The sequence below is a fragment of the Podarcis filfolensis genome, assembly GCF_964270895.1.
Source record: "Podarcis filfolensis genome assembly, chromosome: 11".
In the NCBI taxonomy this organism is placed as follows: domain Eukaryota; kingdom Metazoa; phylum Chordata; class Lepidosauria; order Squamata; family Lacertidae; genus Podarcis; species Podarcis filfolensis.
In genome coordinates, this window is record NC_139613.1 from 14,779,072 (window position 1) to 14,799,769 (window position 20,698).

Below are 20,698 nucleotides of genomic sequence, written 5' to 3' on the forward strand. Positions count from 1 at the left end.
AAGGAAAGAAGTGCTTTGTGTTTTCGCTAAATCGCGGGAGGGGGAATCGGCCTCAGCCATGCTTTTTCCACCATTTAGATTTCACTAGTGAGATGTGCTTTCTGTAAGACTGACTTTTGAAGGTGGTTAGGAGATGGGGGCTAGTTCAGGATGTTGCAACCCGCCTCTTTTCTTGAGAAATGGCCCCTGTATAAAAATGCCACCTTTCTTCCCCATCTGCGCTATAACTGTCTATATGCTTCTATGTCCAGTTCAAAGTGCAGTGGTACCTTGGTTGTCGAACCTAATCCATTCCGGGAGACAGTTTGAGTCCTGGAACCGTTCAAAAACCAAGTTGTGGCTTCCGATTGGCTGCAGGAACTTCCTGCACTCAATTGGAAGTTGCGTTGGAAGTTCGGCTTCCAAAAAAACGTTCGCAAACCGGAACACTTGCTTCTGGGTTTCCAACGTTCTGTAGCCGATTTGTTCGAGAGCCAAGCCATTCGACAACCAAGGTACCTCTGTACAGGTGATTCCTTTTAAAGCCCTACACCATCTGCTCCTAAAGCCCTACGCCATCCTGCTCAACATATTCTCCCCCATTCTTTAGATCTTTATTTGGAGGTGATGCTCCTCAGTCTAGCTTTCATGGAAACACGATACCGTATTTTTCGCTCCATAAGACACACCTGACCATAAGACGCACCTAGTTTTTAGAGGGGGAATGCAAGAAAAAAAATTATTTAAAGGGAGCGCTGAGCAGAGCCTGTATGCATCCCAGGCTCTGCTCGGCGCTCCCTTTCACGAGCCACGTGGAGCGTGTGTGCGGCGCTTGCGGGCTTTTCCCCAAGGAAGGAGAAGTGCAGCCCGTCACTGATGGGCTGCCCTTCTCCCTTCTCAGGGAAAAGCCCCCAAGAGCCGCGCACACACTCCGCGTGGCTCTTTAAAGGGAGCGTGGCTCTTGGGGGCTTTTCCGGGAGGTGGGGAAAGGGACTGAGGGGCTAAGCCAGAAGCTAGAACAGCAAGAGGGAGCACTGTGCAGCGATCCCTCTCGCTGTTCCGGCTTCTGGGATAGCCGTGCAGCCTGCATTCGCTCCAAAAGACGCACACACATTTCCCCTTACTTTTTAGGAGGGAAAAGGTGTGTCTTATAGAAAAAATACGTTATTTGGAGGGATGGAGTGAGTCCTTGTTGAGTGCATTGGGAGAACAGCTTACCGTAAACAAATGCTTGCTTTGTCAGTGCTACCATGCAGCATGTTTTGCTGCTACTATATTATGTGAAATTTTGACTACTGAAAGCCCTGTTTCTTCTCTTCTGTCATGCTAGAAAACTGCATACACTTGAATCGGTTTTTTTCAAATTAATTTGCATTTTCCACTCCCTCCCCCCCTTCAAAGCATGGCTGGGAAGTGGTGGACTCCAATGATTCTCCATCTCAACGCCAAGAGGAGTTACCGCCACCTCCCTTACCTCCTGGATGGGAAGAAAAAGTGGACAACCTTGGGCGTACCTACTACGTCAACCATAACAACAGGACAACGCAGTGGCACCGGCCAAGTTTAATGTAAGTGCATGCCTTCATGCAGCGTATAATTAACTTATGATATTGAGCACCGCAAGATGTGCTGATGGTCAGCAACCCAAACGGCTTTCTAAAGTAGGAGGAAAAATTAATGGTGGAAAAGCCCATCAACAGCTATTAACCATAATACAGACATACATAATTTTATTTATGTGCTGCTGCTTCACAGTTCAAACCATGCTCAAGGCTGCCTACAATGTGAACAAAATACACGTTTATGACAAAAGTAGTCATAAGCAACAAATATAAACATTGAACACGAGCAAACTGAACAATACCCGCATAAATCACAAGTTCTAAAATAAAGATACAGTGGTTCCTCGGGTTACATACGCTTCAGGTTACACACTCCACTAACCCAGAAATAGTGCTTCAGGATAAGAACAGAAATCAGGCTCCGGCGATGCGGCAGCAGCAGGAGGCCCCATTAGCTAAAGTGGTGCTTCAGGTTAAGAACAGTTTCAGGTTAAGAACGGATCTCCGGAACGAATTAAGTACTTATCCTGCAATCTCCCCACAACAAAGAAGCCTCAGCAACAACTTAGCCCAAGAGTATGTTCAGCAGCCTCAGCTTTTGTAGCTGGAGTCAGTCCGGGCCCTCCCTCCCAGGTCAGGTGGGAGAAGACCTGCAAGGCAGGGAGCAGGTCTTTCAGACCTAAAAGCCATAATCACTAAATGGAATCTCTGTATTCAGATTTGGTGGACAAACAGCAGCAGAGGTCTTTAGCTTTCTTGTCATGATCATGGGTTTTCTGGAGGATTCTGACTCGTCACTGTTGAAAACAGGGCACTGGACTGAAGCTTAGAAAGTTTGTGCTTGTTCTCACCTGCAGAGCTGATGTTTGATAGTTGAGGGGTGAAATATGAGACCCCTGAAGTAGTATTTGTTGTTCAAGATAATGTAAAGGAAGCAGAAGATAGCAATTTAAATGCCACACATTTCTGTTAGCTGTTTCATCTGCGTTTATTCCGCCCTTCATTCATCAGGGAGTCTGCACTTATGAGACTCATAGGTAGATTCATCAAACAGTGCTGCATTTTCAGTGAAGTAATGCAGACTGCTCTAGGAGGTAGCCTCATAATTGATGGTTTGTAAAATGTTTTGCGGTTGTCTAGAAACGGAAGTTCATAATTTCATAGTCACTGCTTGCATAGAAAATTTAAAATTCCAGGTCATTAGAAATAGTCATTATTTTACAGTGACCCGGGTTGGAAGTTTAATAAGTCAATATATGAACAACTCTTTTGCCCGTAGATGCAGATAATTCTCCTCTCTTTTTGAAAGAAAAATGAAACCTGACCCTAGCTTGTTTTAAAACTGGTAACCATAGTTTCTCGGCGCAGATGAAACAGGAAACTATGGTTACTTAGAGACTTACTGGTTTGATTGCTCACTCTACAAAGGGCTGCATGCATGGGCAAAAGGCTAGTTCATATATCAGTTCATCAATCCAAAATGTGATCGTCCAAAATCAGCCTTTGTGGTGATAAAATTAAAGTACTTGTATATTTGATAAAAGGGGCAGTTGTTTACAAAACCTCCTGGTGCACTTAGTATAGCTCTCCTTGATGGTTCTGTTGCAACAGAATAACAAGGTGACTCTTTCAGATTTTTCTAAATTTTTAAGTGTGGGTTTTTTTGAACCAGAGTGCTTAGATTTGCCATTAGGATATGTCTTAGGGTTAGTTTACAGAGAAAAAGAATCCAACTATATTGGCTTATGCTTGATTTTTTAAAAAATATTACAGTAACAGTCTAAGTTAATGTATTGTTTGACCTACTATAATGAATGTTATTTTGCTGTTGCCTTTTCACACCAGCTTTATTTGTACTGGTGATTGCCTCTTCCATGCCTCTTCCATTATTCCCGCTTCACCTTCATAAACCTAATTCACTGCTCAGTTTTCACACAATTATTAAGGCTTAATCTGATGCACTGGCTGCAATCCCAAACACGTTTAAAGATTAAATCCAGTTTTCCACCAGTGGGTTTTACTTCTGAGTAAGGATAAACAGAATTGGATTGTTAATCCTGTTGACTCTAGTGGTCTAAAACGGTGTGATTTAAAACACTATTTAGAAATGAGTCCTATTGGAAATCAATGCAGCTGCCACATAGCATATCTACAATATAAATAGACTTAAATCGGAGACCTTTACATTTACTGGGTGGAATGTAGCAGTGCTGGGGTGAACACTGCAGTCCCCTCCGTTCTCTCCCTGTAACCATTTTTGGGGTTCTCAGACACCACCCCCAAGCTAATTTTAAGGGACACTGGAAAGCCAATGGGGGGAAGCCCTATTGCGCAAGCCTTCTAGACTGCAGGTTTGTTTCATTATTTTGAACCACAGCCTATCATGAACATTGCTGAGTCTCTTTAGGCTGCAGTCCTGTGTACACTGAGCTTCATGGGACTTACTTCAGAGTAGACATGTGTGGGATTGACATGTAAGGCACACATCTTTAGCTTAAAGCCTGCTGTATCTTGAGGTCCCCTCTCAGCATTTCAAGTCACCGTATTTTTTTGCTCCATAAGACGCACCTGACCATGAGACGCACCTAGTTTTTAGAGGAGGAAAACAAGAAAAAAAATATTCTGAATGAAACAGTGGATGTATGATTTTTGTGGTTCATGCTGTGGCCACAGACGTGATCTGATGGTGAATTTGGGGTGACCCAATGCAAAAATCCTGAGGATCCATGGGCTCTTACATCCCCCCTCCCAGGCAGCCTCCGCTAACATCCCTTATCGCATCCCTTATCTCTCTTCCGATCCCACCGATCAGCTGTTTCCTTTCAACACTCCTTTCCCTCTTGTTTGCCTTAGTGTCTTTTCCTTAGCTGGAGCAGTTTTTGCTCCTCCTTTTCTTTTAATTTCTCTCCTTATTGCTTTAGTCTTCCTGTTTTCCCCCTTTGCATGTTTGCTGTCTTTACCTCCCCCCCTCCCAGGCAGCCTCCTTTATCTCTAGCATCCCTTATCTCTCTCCCCGATCGGCAAACGATCAGCGGCTTTGTTTCAACACCCACTTCCCTCTTTCAAAAAAACAAACAAAAACCATGATCTGCTTTTTGCCCCTGGGCAGTTCAGCTCCAGGGACCACGCATTCGCTCCATAAGACGCACAGACATTTCCCCTTACTTTTTAAGAAGAAAAAAGTGTGTCTTATGGAGCAAAAAATACGGTAATTCCATACAATACAGCCTGCCTAGCTTGTTCAATGCTTCACTCTGCTGATTAGTCTTCCAAAGTTTTTCAGCACTGTGAAATTGAAGAATGAAGAGATGGTCCCTTCAGGACATGGGGACGTTTTTCTCCTGTAGTTATGTTTATACAGCAGGATTTATCACATCTCATTATCTGATATTTCCCCTGTGTGGGAGTTTCCTCCATTGTACAAAGACATTTTTGATTAGAGTCTCAGCAGTTGATGCTGATTTTCGCAAGTTTACCATCCATTTAGAGAGCAGAGTAGCTCTGTTGTAATTTGCTTGTAGGCATTTCGTGTGTATGTGTATCAATATCGTTTGATTTATTGGATAAAGGGGAATGATATCACTGGCACGACGTTCTGTGCCAGTCTTTTAAAAAAAGTCTCTCTAACTGAACCAAGGACTCTCATTTCCCCACGACTAGTCCAGCATGTATTTCCCTTGCTTCCCATTAATCCACCATAATGAAGTTTCAGATGCTAAAATCTATTTAGCCCTGGTCAGAAGGAAATAACTGTGGACTTCCGGAGGCGGCGCGACCGGTAATGGCTGCCTTCTCCGAGTAAGGAGAAGGGAGCTCCGCTGTAAACGGGTCGTCCGCTACGGCGAAGCGGAGACCCATTCAGGAAAACCACAGGTGGCAGAAGCCTGTGGTCTCGGGACCCGGCGGGCGCCAGAAGCAGCCCCCAAAACGCTGAAGGGACCCCGTAAGGGGCTCCGGATCGCGGAGGGGGTAGCGGCGCTGTGGGTCGTTGCGCAAACAGCGAAGTGAAGCCGCGTTGCTGTTGCCGGTCAGCGCTGTCCTTTCTTCCTGCAACTTTTCTGAACTTTGGAAACTACAACCCGTGAGTAAATTTGGACATTGAAAACTTTCTGAAACTTTTGTCAACTTTCTGAAACTTTTTGAGAACTTTATGAAACTTTTAAAACTTTTTTAAAAAAGTTGAAATCTGGCTGAAAACGGAGTGAGGATAAGCAGGAAGCCCATCTCCCGCTATACTGAACTTTAAGCAAAGAGCAGGAGGAGTGGAGACAAAAAGTTATGCGTTAACTAAATGCTGGCACCCTGTTAAAGCAGTTTTCTGAGTGAAAGACTTTGAGCTATTGACTTTTGCTGGTCATATTCGGGGTGCATTGATATCCTTCTTCTGTGGCACCAGTGGATTATAAAATAAATAAGAATCTCTGGTGCTGGAGCTGCCTGGATGAGCACCAGTTTGCAACTTTGGATACATTGAATTCAGGTTTTGAAACATTCTGAGTTGGAACTGGATACTTTGAAACTGTTGCAGTCAAGGCACTGTAAGAAACACTGTTTCGCTTTAAGTTTTACTCTGCTAAAAATAATACATTGTGGAGGCGATGGACATGGATTTAAATTTATAAGTTTAACTTGGATTTGATCTTTTCCCTGAAGACGTATTAAGCTCCCTCTAGAGGATTTTGGACTTACAGCAGTGACTTTGTTTTACTTTCCCTTTCCCGGCCTCTGTTTGACTATTGTATCTGGGACTCTGCTTTCTCATGGGAACAACTTGGATTGACCTTGGATTACAGATAACTTTGGAATGAGTGGCGCAAGGAGAAGAGGAAGGACTAAACAAACAACTTTAACTTTATCTGCAGCCTCACAGCGTAGATCTTCTGTGCCGGCCTTGCCTTCCACTTTGCCTCCAGACATAGAGGCGGCCTCCCTAATACAGGCAGGGGAGGGTGAGACAGAGGAGCTGCACCTGGGAGATATGGCTTCAGGGACAAGTAGCTCTGTCTTGGAGAAAATTTTGGAGAAACTGGAGGCTCTGGACAAGAAGGCTGATTTGCATACAGCTAAAATTGAACAGAACACAGAAAGCTTGAATAAGCTGACTGGACAAGTTGCACAGAATGCCCAGTCTATTGGAGAATTAAAGGAGGCTGTAGGTGAAAATCGTAAACTGGCTGAAGATACTAGTCAAAGATTGGAAGAACTTGAGAAAGAAGTAAGACCACTCAGCAAACAAGTTGGAGAACATCAGATTTACTTTTTGATGACAGAACTGCGAAACAGGGAGACCAACTTGAGGATACGGTCAATACCAGAGGTGGAAGAAGATAATTTTATTGAATTTCTAACTAAGGAATTTGCCAAGTTTTGGAGGTTAGAGGAAAAAGACTTTAAAATTGTATCTGCTTTCAGGCTTGGCAGAGTCAGAAGGACAGAGAAGCCCAGAGATTGTTTGATAACACTGAGATCAAAGGAGGAAAGGGACAAGATTTTGGGCCTGCACTACGAAAAGTCACTAGACATTTTGGGCAAGAGAATTGAAATCTACAAGGACATTCCTAAGCAGTTGCTGGACCTTAGATCTAACTACACGGAATTGGCAAGACTGTTGAGAAGCAACGCAATTATCTTCAGGTGGGAGTTTCCACAAGGATTATCCTTTACCTACAGAGGGAGAAAGATCAAAATCAAAACAGTGGAAGATAGAGACAAGTTTTTGGGAGCACACGGAGAAGACCTCCACAAAGGACTTGGATTGCCAGCGCCAGAACTTCCAGAGGAGCCCGCCCCCTCGGATCCTCAAGGACCGGAGAACAAGGTACCACCCCAGAAAGAATAACCAGACCTATCCAGGATGTCTCTGCAGCTTTTGAGCTGGAACATAAATGGCTGTAACAGTCCCGAAAAAAGGTCTAAAATTTTTCATATTTTAAAAAAGGAACAATTGGACATTATATGCTTACAAGAAACACATGTGATTAGGCTCCATAGAAAGGTGTTAATAAATAAAAGGCTTGGTCAAGAATTTATATCATCGGATACAGTTAAAAAGAGAGGTGTAGTGATCTATGCAAAAGAGAGCCTTTCACCAAAATTTCTCTTTAAAGATGAAAGTGGAAGAATCCTCGCAATAGAAGTACAGTATCAAGGAGAAAAAATTTTGATATTAGGAATTTATGCTCCAAATGAAGGAAAATCGGATTTTTATAAGAAGTTGCACGAGACCATGCTGGATTATCTGGATTACAACAACGTCATCATGATGGGGGACATGAACGGGGTCGTATCAACAAATATGGATAAGTCACAGAACCAGAACATTACTAAAGAGGGAAGACTACCTAAGACCTTTTTTGAAATGACTGACAATATGGACTGGGTTGACATCTGGAGAGTTAGAAACCCCCTGGGAAGAGAAGGAACATTCTTTTCTGAAGCTCAACTGACTTGGACACGAATCGACCAAATATGGATAACTAGAAGTCTGGCACCTAAGGTGAGGAAGGTGGAAATCTGCCCCAAAACATGCTCCGACCATAACGCCTTGAGAATGGATATGACATTGATCCCAATCGGCTCCTTTAGATGGAAGATGAATGATGGCCTGTTTAGAGACCAAAGAATTGTAAAGAAGGCCCAAAAAACCTTAAAGGATTATTTTGAGATTAATTTGAACACTACGGTGGAAAAAAGAACTATCTGGGATGCAAGTAAAGCTGTGATGAGAGGGTTCTTGATTCAACAGAATTCCTTAAAGAAAAGACTGCAAAATGAAAAGAAAGATAAAATTCTGGAAAGTATCAAAGAGTTGGAGAAGAAGTTAAGATCTAACCCGAAGTCCCAACCGATTCTGAGAGAAATTAAACTTTATCAGGCGCAATATTCCAAGCTGATAAATCAGGAAATAGAATGGAAGATTAAAACAATGAAACAAAAAACTTTTGAATCGGCAAATAAATGTGGGAAACTGCTAGCTTGGCAGTTGAAAAGGAGACAAAGATTAAATACAGTAACAAACTTAGAGGTTGAAGGAAGGAACATTCAGAACCCGGGAGAGATTAGAAAGTGCTTCCAGAGGTATTTTAAAAAGTTATATATTCAAGGGCCACAAGATGAAATAGAGATTACACAATTTTTGGAGAGAAATGGATTAGCAAAGCTGTCAGAAGAAAATAGAACAATTTTAAATGGCAAAATAACACGACAAGAGATTGAACAGGCCATCCTGAGTCTGAAACAGGGCAAATCACCAGGGCCAGATGGACTGACCTCTAACTACTATAAGACATTGAAGGATTATTTGATACAACCTTTGTTGGAGGTCAGTAATGAAATAATGGAGGGGAAGAAGGCGCCTGAATCGTGGAAAGAAGCATTTATCACATTGATTCCAAAGTCAGAAACTGAAAAGACACAACTCAAGAATTACCGTCCCATCTCCCTTTTAAATGTGGATTACAAAATATTTGCAGATGTTTTGGCACGAAGATTTAAGAAAGTTTTAAGTGAGATAATCCATAAAGACCAGGCAGGCTTTCTCCCGGGCAGACATATGTTTACTAACACAAGGAACATCATAGACATATTGGAACTTTTACAAACAAACATAAACACTAAAGCAGTTTTAATTTTTATAGACGCGGAGAAAGCCTTTGACAACATATCTTGGAAATTTATGAAGGGGAATTTAAAAGAAATGGGAGTGGGACGGGGGTTTGAGAACGGGATTGAGGCAATATATTCAGAACAAAAGGCTAAACTGATAGTTAACAATGTGGTTACAGAAGAGTTTAAAATTGAAAAAGGTACACGACAAGGCTGCCCGATTTCCCCATTACTGTTTATTTCGGTTCTGGAAGTGCTCCTGAATATGATTAGGGGGGACCGGTTGGTGGAAGGGATTCAGGTCGGAGCGAAACAATATAAACTTAAAGCTTTTGCAGATGACCTAGTTTTGACATTACAGGAGCCGGAGTCTAGTTTGAAAAGAGTTCTACAACTGATTCAAAACTTCGGTCGAGTGGCAGGATTTAAGTTAAATAAGCAAAAAACTAAAGTTTTGGGGAAAAACATGACAGATATTGAGTTGGAACAGCTTCAGAAAGAGACAGAACTAAATGTGGTTAAAAAAGTTAAATACCTAGGGGTAAACATAACAGCAAAAAATCTGAGTTTATTTAAAGATAATTATGAAAAATGTTGGTCAGAGATTAAGAGAGACTTGGATAGTTGGTCAAGACTAAAACTTTCTTTGTTAGGCCGAATAGCTGCCATCAAGATGAATGTATTGCCAAAAATGTTATTTTTGTTTCAGACACTGCAGATTGTAGACAAGACAGAGTGTTTCCGGAAGTGGCAGAAAGATATTTCTAAATTTGTCTGGCAGGGCAAAAAGCCCAGAATCAAATTTAAAATATTAACAGATGCGAAAGAAAGAGGGGGCTTTGCCCTGCCAGATTTAAAGTTGTATTATGAAGCTGCAGCTTTCTGCTGGTTGAAAGATTGGTTACTTCTTGAAGATACGGATGTCTTGGATTTGGAAGGTTTTAATAATGCGTTTGGATGGCATGCATATTTATGGTATGATAAAGCTAAGATAAATAAGGCCTTCAAGAACCATATTGTCAGAAAATCAGTTTTTAATGTCTGGACAAAATATAAAGACTTACTGGAGAATAAAACTCCGAGGTGGCTGTCACCCCTGGAGGCTAAGGCTCGGAAAAGAGCCAATATGGAGGCCAACTGGCCAAAATATTGGGAGATAATAGAAAAGGATGGTGACAACTGGAAATTGCAGAGTTTAGAAAAGATGAGAGACAAAGTGCGAGACTGGTTACACTATGCTCAGATTAAAGAAGTGTTTAAAAATGACAAAAAGTTAGGATTCCAAGTGGAAAAGTCAAAGTTAGAAACTGAACTGTTAGAACCTAAGACTAAGGTACTTTCAAGAATGTATAACTTGCTGCTGAAATGGAACACACATGACGAAATGGTAAAATCAACAATGATAAAATGGGCGCAGGATATTGGGTATAATATTATGTTTGAAGATTGGGAAAGGTTGTGGACCTCTGGGCTGAACTTCACTGCATGTAATGCGTTGAAGGAAAATGTGATGAAAATGATGTATAGATGGTACATGACCCCTGTTAAACTGGCTAAAATATACCATTCGTCTGATAGCAAATGTTGGAAATGTAAGGAAAATGAAGGAACATTTTTTCACCTCTGGTGGACCTGCCCTAGAGTGAAGGCCTTTTGGGAGAAGATATATAATGAATTAAAAAAGGTGTTTAAATACACCTTTACTAAGAAACCAGAGGCCTTTCTCCTGGGTATTGTCGGCCAGAGTGTGTTAAAAAAGGACAGAACATTCTTTTTGTACGCAACAACAGCAGCAAGAATATTAATTGCCAAGAATTGGAAAACTCAGGAGCTACCCACTGTGGAAGAATGGCAGATGCAACTGATGGACTATATGCAATTAGCCGAGATGACCGGCAGAATTCGAGACCAGGGAGAAGAAAGGATGGAAGAAGACTGGAGGAAATTTAAGATTTATTTACAAAAATATTGTAATTTGGTTGAGTGTTGAATTGGATGCCAGTGCAGACAATTGTCTACCATTAAATTAGATTTAAGGCTGAATTATATGTCAAACCAAATTAAGATTATTAATTAAGATGAGTTAAATGATAATTTGTTTGAAATTAATTTAACAATGATGTAAGTGTATGCGGGAGGTGTGGGGGAGTCCCATGTAACAATTGAGAGATGTTAAATGGACAATGATAAGTTGTGCTTATCTAATATATGCTTTATTTGAAAACTTCAATAAATATATTATAAAAAAAAAAAAAAAAAAACAGAAGGAAATAACTGTGAGTCTCACCTCTCCTACCTGACCAACAGCAATAAACACTCATCTCCATAATTGCCCTTTCCCATGTCACCTTCCCATTGATTTGGTTCCATCAAGGAGTCAATTGTCTATCCTCCTTGTCACCAAGATGAAAATAGACCAATCTCGTAATAATTTGATATTTGACCTAACATCTTGCAAACAAATGCAGTTCCGGCATGCAAATGAGAAACTTGTTCAGCTTAAGTTAGCTAGATGGAACTTTGTATTTGTTTCTCCCTGTAGTCTGCTTATTTCTTACTCCTTCCATTCTCATAAATAAAAAAAAAATCCGTTCTTATTCAAATCTTTGCAGTTATCTGTTTGTGGCCGTGAGCTCAGTGGAGCCCTTGAGGTCTTCCTGTGGTGCTCATGAAGCTTCTGAGCCCCTCCCCAAATTACTACCCCCCTTGGTTTTGCAGTAGTGAGGCTGGTTTATACCATGGGTAGGCAAACTAAGGCCTGGGGGCTGGATCCGGCCCAATCACCTTCTAAATCTGGCCCACGGGGGGTCTGGGAATCAGTGTGTTTTTACATGAGTAGAATGTGTGCTTTTATTTAAAATGCATCTTTGGGTTATTTGTGGGGCATAGGAATTCGTTCATCCCCCCCGCATACAGTCCGGCCCCCCACAAGGTTTGAAACCCACAAGGTTTGAAAAAGTTTGCTGACTCCTGGTTTATACCCTTTTCACCCTTGTTAATTATGTAGAGCTGAAGCAGGAAGTTGAAAGAGTGATGCTCTTTCCCACTTGCTCTTTCAGCTTAAGCTAAGCCTTGGAATTTATGTAATTTTACTGGATCTGGGTTTTATGCACATCCCTTGGGAAAGTGTGCTTGCTCGTTCCTTTTCTCTTTAGGTGGGCAAGCAGAAATCCAGGGCAGGGGGGAAAGAGAAGGGACTAAAGGAGATGGCATGCCCAACACCTGCTCAAATATCCAAATGTCCCTACAGCCCTTAAAAGGTTGGCAGCCCCTGATCGGAGTATTTTTTACCGGACGTGGAAAACAAAATGGTCTCATTAAGCTTAAGCGATGTCACAGTTAGTTCCCCCCACCCCCAATGTTTCACTGAATTACATACACATGTAATTTATGTAATCTTCTTACCTTGGTGATGGGAGTGCTTTTCATGTTCACCGCTGAGAATTTTCTTTAGCGTTTGTTAGAATTACCCTTCTAAAAATATGAAAAGCTTAACTTCAAATGCCATGCATAATTGAATGCATAATTGAGATGTACTGACACCAGGCATTAGTTTAACATCCAGTTGCATTTCGCTTTTTGACAAGCAGCTACGTTTTCTTTCCACTGCGACATAAATATTGCAAGTTGGATGTTTGTTTTTCCTTTGGATTTATGGCCGTAATTTCGGTCATGTACTCTCTAGCTCCAACCTCCTTTGTTGCATTGTCTTTTGACGCTGCAAGTAATCCTTATTTTGATGACTTATTTTGATAATCAGATTGTTGAAACACCAGCTCCATTTTTTGATAAGATGGGAAAGTTGATTTATGAAACTCAAAAGAGTTTTGTTTTCTGAATATGAACAGGAGTGTTGGAATTTTATGCTTCTTGATATGAAGTGGTAAAGCTGTTCTACAGAGTATGCTTGGTAGTGGAGTCTCCTCTCTCAAAGATCAATACTTTTAACATAAAGTAAAGGTAAAGGGACCCCTGACCATTAGGTCCAGTCGTGGCCAACTCTGGGGTTGTGGCGCTCATCTCGCTTTATTGGCCGAGGGAGCTGGCGTACAGCTTCCGGGTCATGTGGCCAGCATGACTAAGCCGCTTCTGGCGAACCAGAGCTGCGCACGGAAATGCCGTTTAACATCCCACCGGAGTGGTACCTATTTATCTACTTGCACTTTGACGTGCTTTCGAACTGCTAGGTTGGCAGGAGCAGGGACCGAGCAACGGGAGCTCACCCCGTCGTGGGGATTCGAACCGCCAACCTTCTGATCGACAAGCCCTAGGCTCTGTGGTTTAACCCACAGCGCCACCCGTGTCCCTCCACTTTTAACATACAAGAGCTCTAACATAGAACCTTTTCCTGAGACCCTGGAAAGCTGCGGAGACAATGGACACTAGTACACTGGTTAAGTAGAAATTAAATTTTAACATACAAGAGCTAATTTCTACTTAACCAGTCTAGTAGTGTCCATTGTCTCCGCAGCTTTCCAGGATCTCAGGAAGAGGTTCTTCCTAGCCCTGTTCCATGAGGTCACTTAACTGGAGATTCCAGAACCTGGGACTGCATGCTTGAAAAAAACATTTTCAAATATTACGGTGCGGCTCCTTCCGAAATCTATGGCTCCTTTACCTTGTTCAGGTGAAAAAGGAAGTAGTGTGGTGTTGGCATCGGACCCATTCCCCATAACTTGGAACAAGCTTGTCCAACCCGTTGAAGCTTTGAAGTTGTATTCAAAGAAACCAGCTCTAGCACACTTCAGCAACCTTTTAGCTTGTGTTAGTGGTTGTAAGGATAAATAAATAGGAACTACTGGTAGTCGTTCCTCGCTCTCACCCCAAAGCCAAGGAGAAAAAGGGACACGGGTGACGCTGTGGGTTAAACCACAGAGCCTAGGACTTGCCGATCAGAAGGTTGGTGTTTCGAATCCCCGCGATGGGGTGAGCTCCCGTTGCTCGGTCCCAGCTCCTGCCAACCTAGCAGTTCGAAAGCACGCCAGTGCAAGTAGATAAATAGGTACCGCTCCAGCGGGAAGCTAAACGGTGTTTCCGTGCACTGCTCTGGTTCGCCAGGAGCAGCTTAGTCATGCTGGCCACATGACCCAGAAGCTGTATGCCGGCTCCCTCAGCCAATAAAGCGAGATGAGCGCCGCAACCCCAGAGTCGGCCATGACTGGACCTAATGGTCAGGGGTCCCTTTACCTTTACTGGTAGTTGTTCCTCGCTCTCACCCCAAAGCCAAGCAGAAAAGGGGAATTCCCAAGCAAAGGACCCCTAGGTGATTTCCATTTCAGGTGCACAATCAGTTCCTTTTAAAGGGATGGCAATGAATTAGATTTTCAGCAGAACAATTAAAAAGCCTTTTCTGTCAGTCTCCAGAAGAATGAGCAATAGAGCTTGGGGTCTCCTCTCTCAGGTCATCATCACTACACAGTGAGGAGAATTGCATCAACAGGGTTATATCCAGTAATGTACTGTGCTTTAAATACCATACATGCTTTAGCCTGGACTCTGTTCCTACTGCAAGAACTGAAATTTGCCCTTAATGAAGTTGACTGCTTGAGACTGGCTGCAGGCTTTATTTGCTTTGCAATACAGAATGATCTCACTTTAATCTGGCTTGCAAGAGACCTAGGGATTCATCACTAGCTGTGATAGGAGATGCACAGAGTGGACTTTATAGGTCCCAAAATGTTGCTTTTAAATTTGGTGCTAAGTTAGGTGTGCTGCCACTTGCAGTGCTCATACTTGCCTCCTCCTCCGACCTAACTCATTACTCTTTTGTCAACCTAACATTTCAGGGATGTGGCTTCCGAATCCGACAACAACATCAGGCAAATAAACCAAGAGGCGGCTCACCGGAGGTTTCGATCCAGGAGGCACATTAGCGAGGATTTGGACCCAGAGGTACCACCCTTGGAGGGTGGAGAGGCACCTGAGGTACATGCAGGACTTAAAACTGGCTTTTCAGCTTGATGCTCTACGTGATTTTACAGAATGTGTGTTAAAGGCAAGATTAGAAAGGTACAGTGTGGGAGATTTATGAGGGGAAAACGTAAGTTCCTTCAGCCTATTGTGTGAAGCCTTGTGTTGTCCTTTGTTAGTATATTATTGTTTCCCAGTGACCTTCCTTAGTTAGTAAATGCAACTGAGCAATAGAACAACTGACTAAGACTTGGATGTTCGTATAGGTCAGATGCTTTGGGACTACAATTCCCATCATCCCTGACCGCTGGTGCTGTTAGCTAGGGATCATGGGAGTTGTAGTCCCAAAACATCTGGAGGGTCGAGTTTGCCTATGTCTGGTATAGGCCAGTCTTTCTCAGCCTTGGTCTGGCTAGCTAGGGATGATGGGAGTTGTAGTCCTACAACATCTGGGGACCCGAGGGTGAGAAAGGCTGGTATACATAGTGCATGTGTGTTTACATCTTTAATGTTGATTTAAATCCTCTGTACATTTACTGTAGGGACGCGGGTGGCGCTGTGGGTAAAACCTCAGCGCCTAAGACTTGCCAATCTCATGGTCGGCGGTTCGAATCCCCACAGCGGGGTGCGCTCCCGTCGTTCGGTCCCAGCGCCTGCCAACCTAGCAGTTCGAAAGCACCCCCGGGTGCAAGTAGATAAATAGGGACCACTTACCAGCGGGAAGGTAAACGGTGTTCCGTGTGCTGCGCTGGCTCACCAGATGCAGCTTGTCACTCTGGCCACATGACCTGGAAGTGTCTGCGGACAGCGCTGGCTCCCGGCCTATAGAGTGAGATGAGCGCACAACCCTAGAGTCTGTCAAGACTGGCCCGTAGGGGCAGGGGTACCTTTACCTTTACCTTACATTTACTGTGGTGGTGTAAGCCCTATTGAACTTGCTGGGATTTGCTTCTTGGTAAATATCCAGAGGATTCACAATGGCAGATTGTGGTTTATTGTCTTAATTTGGTCCAGAAGGCACCTTAAATGTCCCCCGCCTGCCACCAACACCCACCAACTGTCAAATATTCATTTAGCCAATAGTTTAATCCAGAAGATAGTAAGGGTGGGTGGGGGAAGGCACAACTGAGAAAACTATCGCCACTTTTGCTGAGTGGAAGGGAAGTTTACTTTAATTAAACATTGTTTTTATTTGATCAAATAATGCTTGCAATTTAAAAAAAAATATTTTTTCTAATGGCATCGCTTTTGCAAAATTCAGCTTCCAGGCTTCTGATTTCTGGCTATTGGAGTCTTCTTTCTTGACTTGATGTAAACTTGGGTCCTTGTGTGTAATCTGCTTTGTGCCTCGATAGTTTGATTTTGATAATTTGAATTCCTTTGAGGTGGGGGCTCACAATATGACCTTGAGGGTTTGGCCTCAAATCAGGAATAGCTGGCAATTGTTCCAATGGGTAAATGACATAAACAGCAAGGGAGCCTGGTGGGTGGACTCACAGCATGTTTTACAGTCACTAAATAATGTATTGCATGGGAAACACCACCTCTGTGCCTTTAAAAAAAAAAGTTGATGCTGCAGTTATTCCCAGGTCAGTCAATAAAACACAAGCAAGGACCCCACCCCACTGCCTGCATTCCCGCTTACAGAGATGTGGAGGAACTTGCAAGTCTTCTATAACTGCACTTCCTTTCCCTTTAGAAAACCCAGTGCTTCTGAAATTTCGCGGTTGCACTTCCGCTACCTGCCAGTTTCACCCTCCCCAGCTCCCTCTCATATCCATAGTACAGTATGTTAAGAGCAAAGCTGATTATCAAATGCTAATCACGTTTTCGGGAGACTTTTAAAGTACATATTGGTTCTCTTAAGTTCATTCGATAAGCAGCCCAGCTAAGACGGTGTTCACATTATGTGGAATGGTTGCGTTGGGACGTATGGCAGGGAAGGTTGCCGTTTTGCATATTCACCGTGGATTCTATCCCTTCCGCCAGCCCTGGGAAACCATTTCAGAAGAGGTTAATGCAAGCAGCGATTCCTTAAGCCTGTCCTTGCCACCCCCACCTTCATCGCCCATCTCTCGGACCAGTCCTCAGGAGCTGTCCGATGAACTGAACAGAAGACTTCAGATCACTCCAGATTCAAATGGGGAACAACTCTCTTCTATGATTGTAAGTAACCTCAATGTGTATGCTGCTATCTCTATGTATGCTGCCGTCCATTCTGACTGCTGAAATTCTTGCAAATGCTAGAAATGTTTTGCACTCGGAGATTAAGATAATCAGTTTTCCAAAGAGCTGCTGCCTTCTACACAAGAGCACGCAAATGTGTGCGCTCTTCTTTAATTAAAATCGGACCGCTTTACAATACAGCAGGGTTGCGGTACTCTGAATATTTACTGGGGTGCAAGTCCCATTGAATCAGTAAATGTTCAGCTGCAATCCTTAGCATGCAAACTGAATATGGAAGCAAATCCTGCTGGATCTAATGGACTTCTGAGAAGACTTATTTAGAATTGCACTATTGCAGTTGTCTTTTATTTATGTGTAACTTTCACTATGTTTTTTTCTGATAAATTACTACAGGTATAGCCTGGACTTTGTTGGGTCAAATATTCAGTGGATATAAGTTGATAATTTTTGATTGGGAGCAATGTCCCAACATGTTAGGAGTTTAGCATCTGTTCCCATAACTCAGCAATTGCATTTAATGGTCAACGATGAATATTGGCAGGGCGACAGTATCAGTGACTGTGGATAAGGGTACTGCTAGGTTATCTATTTATTTAAAGGAAGCAATTTCAAATATTGCATATCACAGTTTAATGGGACACCTTATCAGCTTGCCTTTCATTGTTCAGGAGATAAGGAAGCTAAATATAGGAAGGCTTCATTTATGAATAACTTTGAAATATTCACCAGATATGCTTATTGGGTTCAGATACAAAGAAAAACTTGGATTACTTTAATACCGGTGCGTGATTAAGTCCTGTTGAAATGACCATTTCTGTACATGATTCTGTTAAGGGGCTGTTACAATATCAGAAGCAGTTAGCTGAAAGCACTTTCTCTATATGAATATAACCGTTTCTGATATTGTATGTAGGTGAAATACTGTTGGGTTTGCATAATACATTTCTTGCATGATCACTGTGGCCGTTGCAAGGTGTGAATCATTTACAAGCTGTTCTCCTAATCAAGTCAATTCTGTGTCCCATCAAATGGGGGCACCTGGATATGTGATAAGCCTATCGTGCATTTTTCTGTTCCCGCTGATCATGTGATCTGGTTCTCACATGAACCTAATAATCCTGTAAAAGTGGCCTAATCATTTTTGAGCAACAGACAACCCGGCTGAAATAACCCCATCCATAATAACATTCGCATGTAAGAAACCTTCTCCAAAATGTACTGACAAACGTCTACCACAGGAGTCTTGGTATGGCGATGTAACTCTACAGTTACACACGCATTGCAGAAGGTCCAATACCCCTTGGACTTTTCAGGGAGCGTCCTAGCATTGCTAGTCCCATCAATATGCAAGCTTCGAACACCCTAAAGCACATTAAGAGGGGACCATCCTTTCTTCCTCCCCACCCATCCTGTCTTCTGCTACGACAGGGAACAAGAGAAGAGGAGAACTATATGTGGCAGGAGCTGCTGCTGCACTGAAACTCTCCAGCTCTGCAAACAATATTGAAGCAGGCTGCCTTTGATAGGGAAAGCTGGCTTGGGGAATCGAGGCATCTAGAATGTTTCAGGCGGTGCCGATTCCTCGGCCAAGGGTTCTCGGCATCCGTCTGCCCTGGGAGACGATGGAGGAGCCAAGGGTGGGGAACATTTATCAGCCCAAGGGTTGCATTTTCTTCTAGGCAGCCTTCCAGGGCTACATGCCGGTGGAAGGTGGGGACCAAAAGCAAAAAGGCAGAAAGGGCAATACAGGGCTTAGACTTCTAGCTCTCTACATTGGGTGGCATTCCAGCCGTGTCAAAAACCAGAGATTTCTACTCCTGCACCTTTCCATCCAGAGATGCAAGAGGTGTTATCACAATGCAAGTGCAGATTCTAGCCAGGGAAAGGCACTCGAGGAGGACACAGAACAGGGCTGGTTGAAAGTCACAAGGGCCAGATCGAGATATTGCATTTGCCCCCCTGGCCCTGAGGTTCACCACCCCTGCTCAGGTTTCTAGGATTTAGCCAAAGCTCTCCAAGGCACACCAGAGGTCTAAATACCAGACCAGATGCCTAGACGTTAGTTACAGTGGGAGCCTTGCAAGACATTAGGGTGTTCAAAGTACTTCGTGTCCATTGGTAATCTTCACACCGCCCTGAAAGGTACATGGATATTACTCCATTTTACTTTCTGATAGAGGCAAATGCAGATAAATAAAGCCTTCTCTTTAGAAGAGTCACCCAAGTTTTTTCATATTTCCCCTCATCTTCTTCACTCACCGCATTTTTGTTGAAGAGCATCCAGAACAGATATCCCAACAAATGCTCTAGTTATCTTCCAGCCTCCCATTAGTCTCTCCCAAAGCTATATTAATGTTGATGGAATATTTTTCAGCTATACTTGATATTCAGGAAAGTCAGCTTTCCTGAAGTTGGTCATCAGAAGGGGGATTTCATTTCTGGTGAGCGAACTGCAGAGGGTGGAAGAAAGGAGAATACAATATCAAAAAGTGAATCTAATTGATTTTGAGTCGAGGGGAAAATGCCAGTGTACATTTAATAATTCAGTGTGTCCTTTTTCCTTCAGCAGAGAGATCCTTCTGCAAGGTTAAGATCTTGCAGTGTGACTGATGCAGTTGCCGAACAATCCCATTTATCACTGGTAAGCAGGATTTTCTTAATGGTTTTTTTCTACCTCTCTTTTTTCTAATGCAGTTTTGTATTTTTGATCTGCGTGGGTCTGTGACACCTTCTCTTGTGGAAATCATTTCAGCTGTGACCCCCGTTATATATTGACTGCTACAAACTTTCTTAAACCCTCTTAAGAAGGGCAGGAACCCTAGATCCTGGAGAAGGGAGTGTTCTTAGTGCAGGTTGGAGAAGATGGGATGAAACTGCATGGTGTTGGTCAAGATACTTCTTGACCAGATGATCTAAACCAGTTTTCAGGCATCCTGGGATTTAGCATGGATATTTCTCAAGAATGGATATGAGCAGGCATAGAACAGGCCACACAGCTGTATGGCTGTGGTGCACATAATCTGTGGCAGGATGAGTGCTAGGTATGTGAAGATACATTGAAGATGCGTTTGAAGGAGAGGCCACATAAATAAAACTTGGAAACACTGGATTAGTAATTTACAGGTCTACCCCTAACCATGCTTACTCAGAAAAATCACATAATTTAATGGGGTTTCCTTTCTAGTAAGTGTGTTTAGGATTGCAGTCTAAGGCTTGCAGTCCTTTCTGTGCTTACCTTGGGAGTAAGCCCTCTTGAACTCAGTGGGATTTACTTCTGAGTAAATGTAACTAGGATTGTGCATTGGGTTTGTTTCTTTAAGTACATGCTATGGAGACCTAATGTTTATATATTAATCAGGCATCATAATGTTATAATCCATGTCATTAAGTGGGGTAATTTATGTATACATTGAAATTGCATGAGGGGAAGACAGGGAAAGGTGCCAAAATTTCCT

The 20,698-nt window shown here is 42.8% G+C and overlaps 1 protein-coding gene across 25 annotated transcripts in view; it reads left to right on the forward strand.

Annotated features, from left to right (window-relative positions):
• Window positions 1-20,698, forward strand: part of NEDD4L (NEDD4 like E3 ubiquitin protein ligase) — a 265,692-nt gene that overhangs the window by 194,660 nt on the left and 50,334 nt on the right. For all 25 annotated transcript variants that reach the window (XM_083575541.1, XM_083575542.1, XM_083575543.1 and 22 more), the window contains 4 exons: window positions 1,381-1,547; window positions 14,933-15,071; window positions 17,046-17,222; window positions 19,810-19,884. In XM_083575541.1, the coding sequence (XP_083431667.1) occupies window positions 1,381-1,547; window positions 14,933-15,071; window positions 17,046-17,222; window positions 19,810-19,884 (558 nt within the window). The remainder of the gene's footprint in view (window positions 1-1,380; window positions 1,548-14,932; window positions 15,072-17,045; window positions 17,223-19,809; window positions 19,885-20,698) is intronic.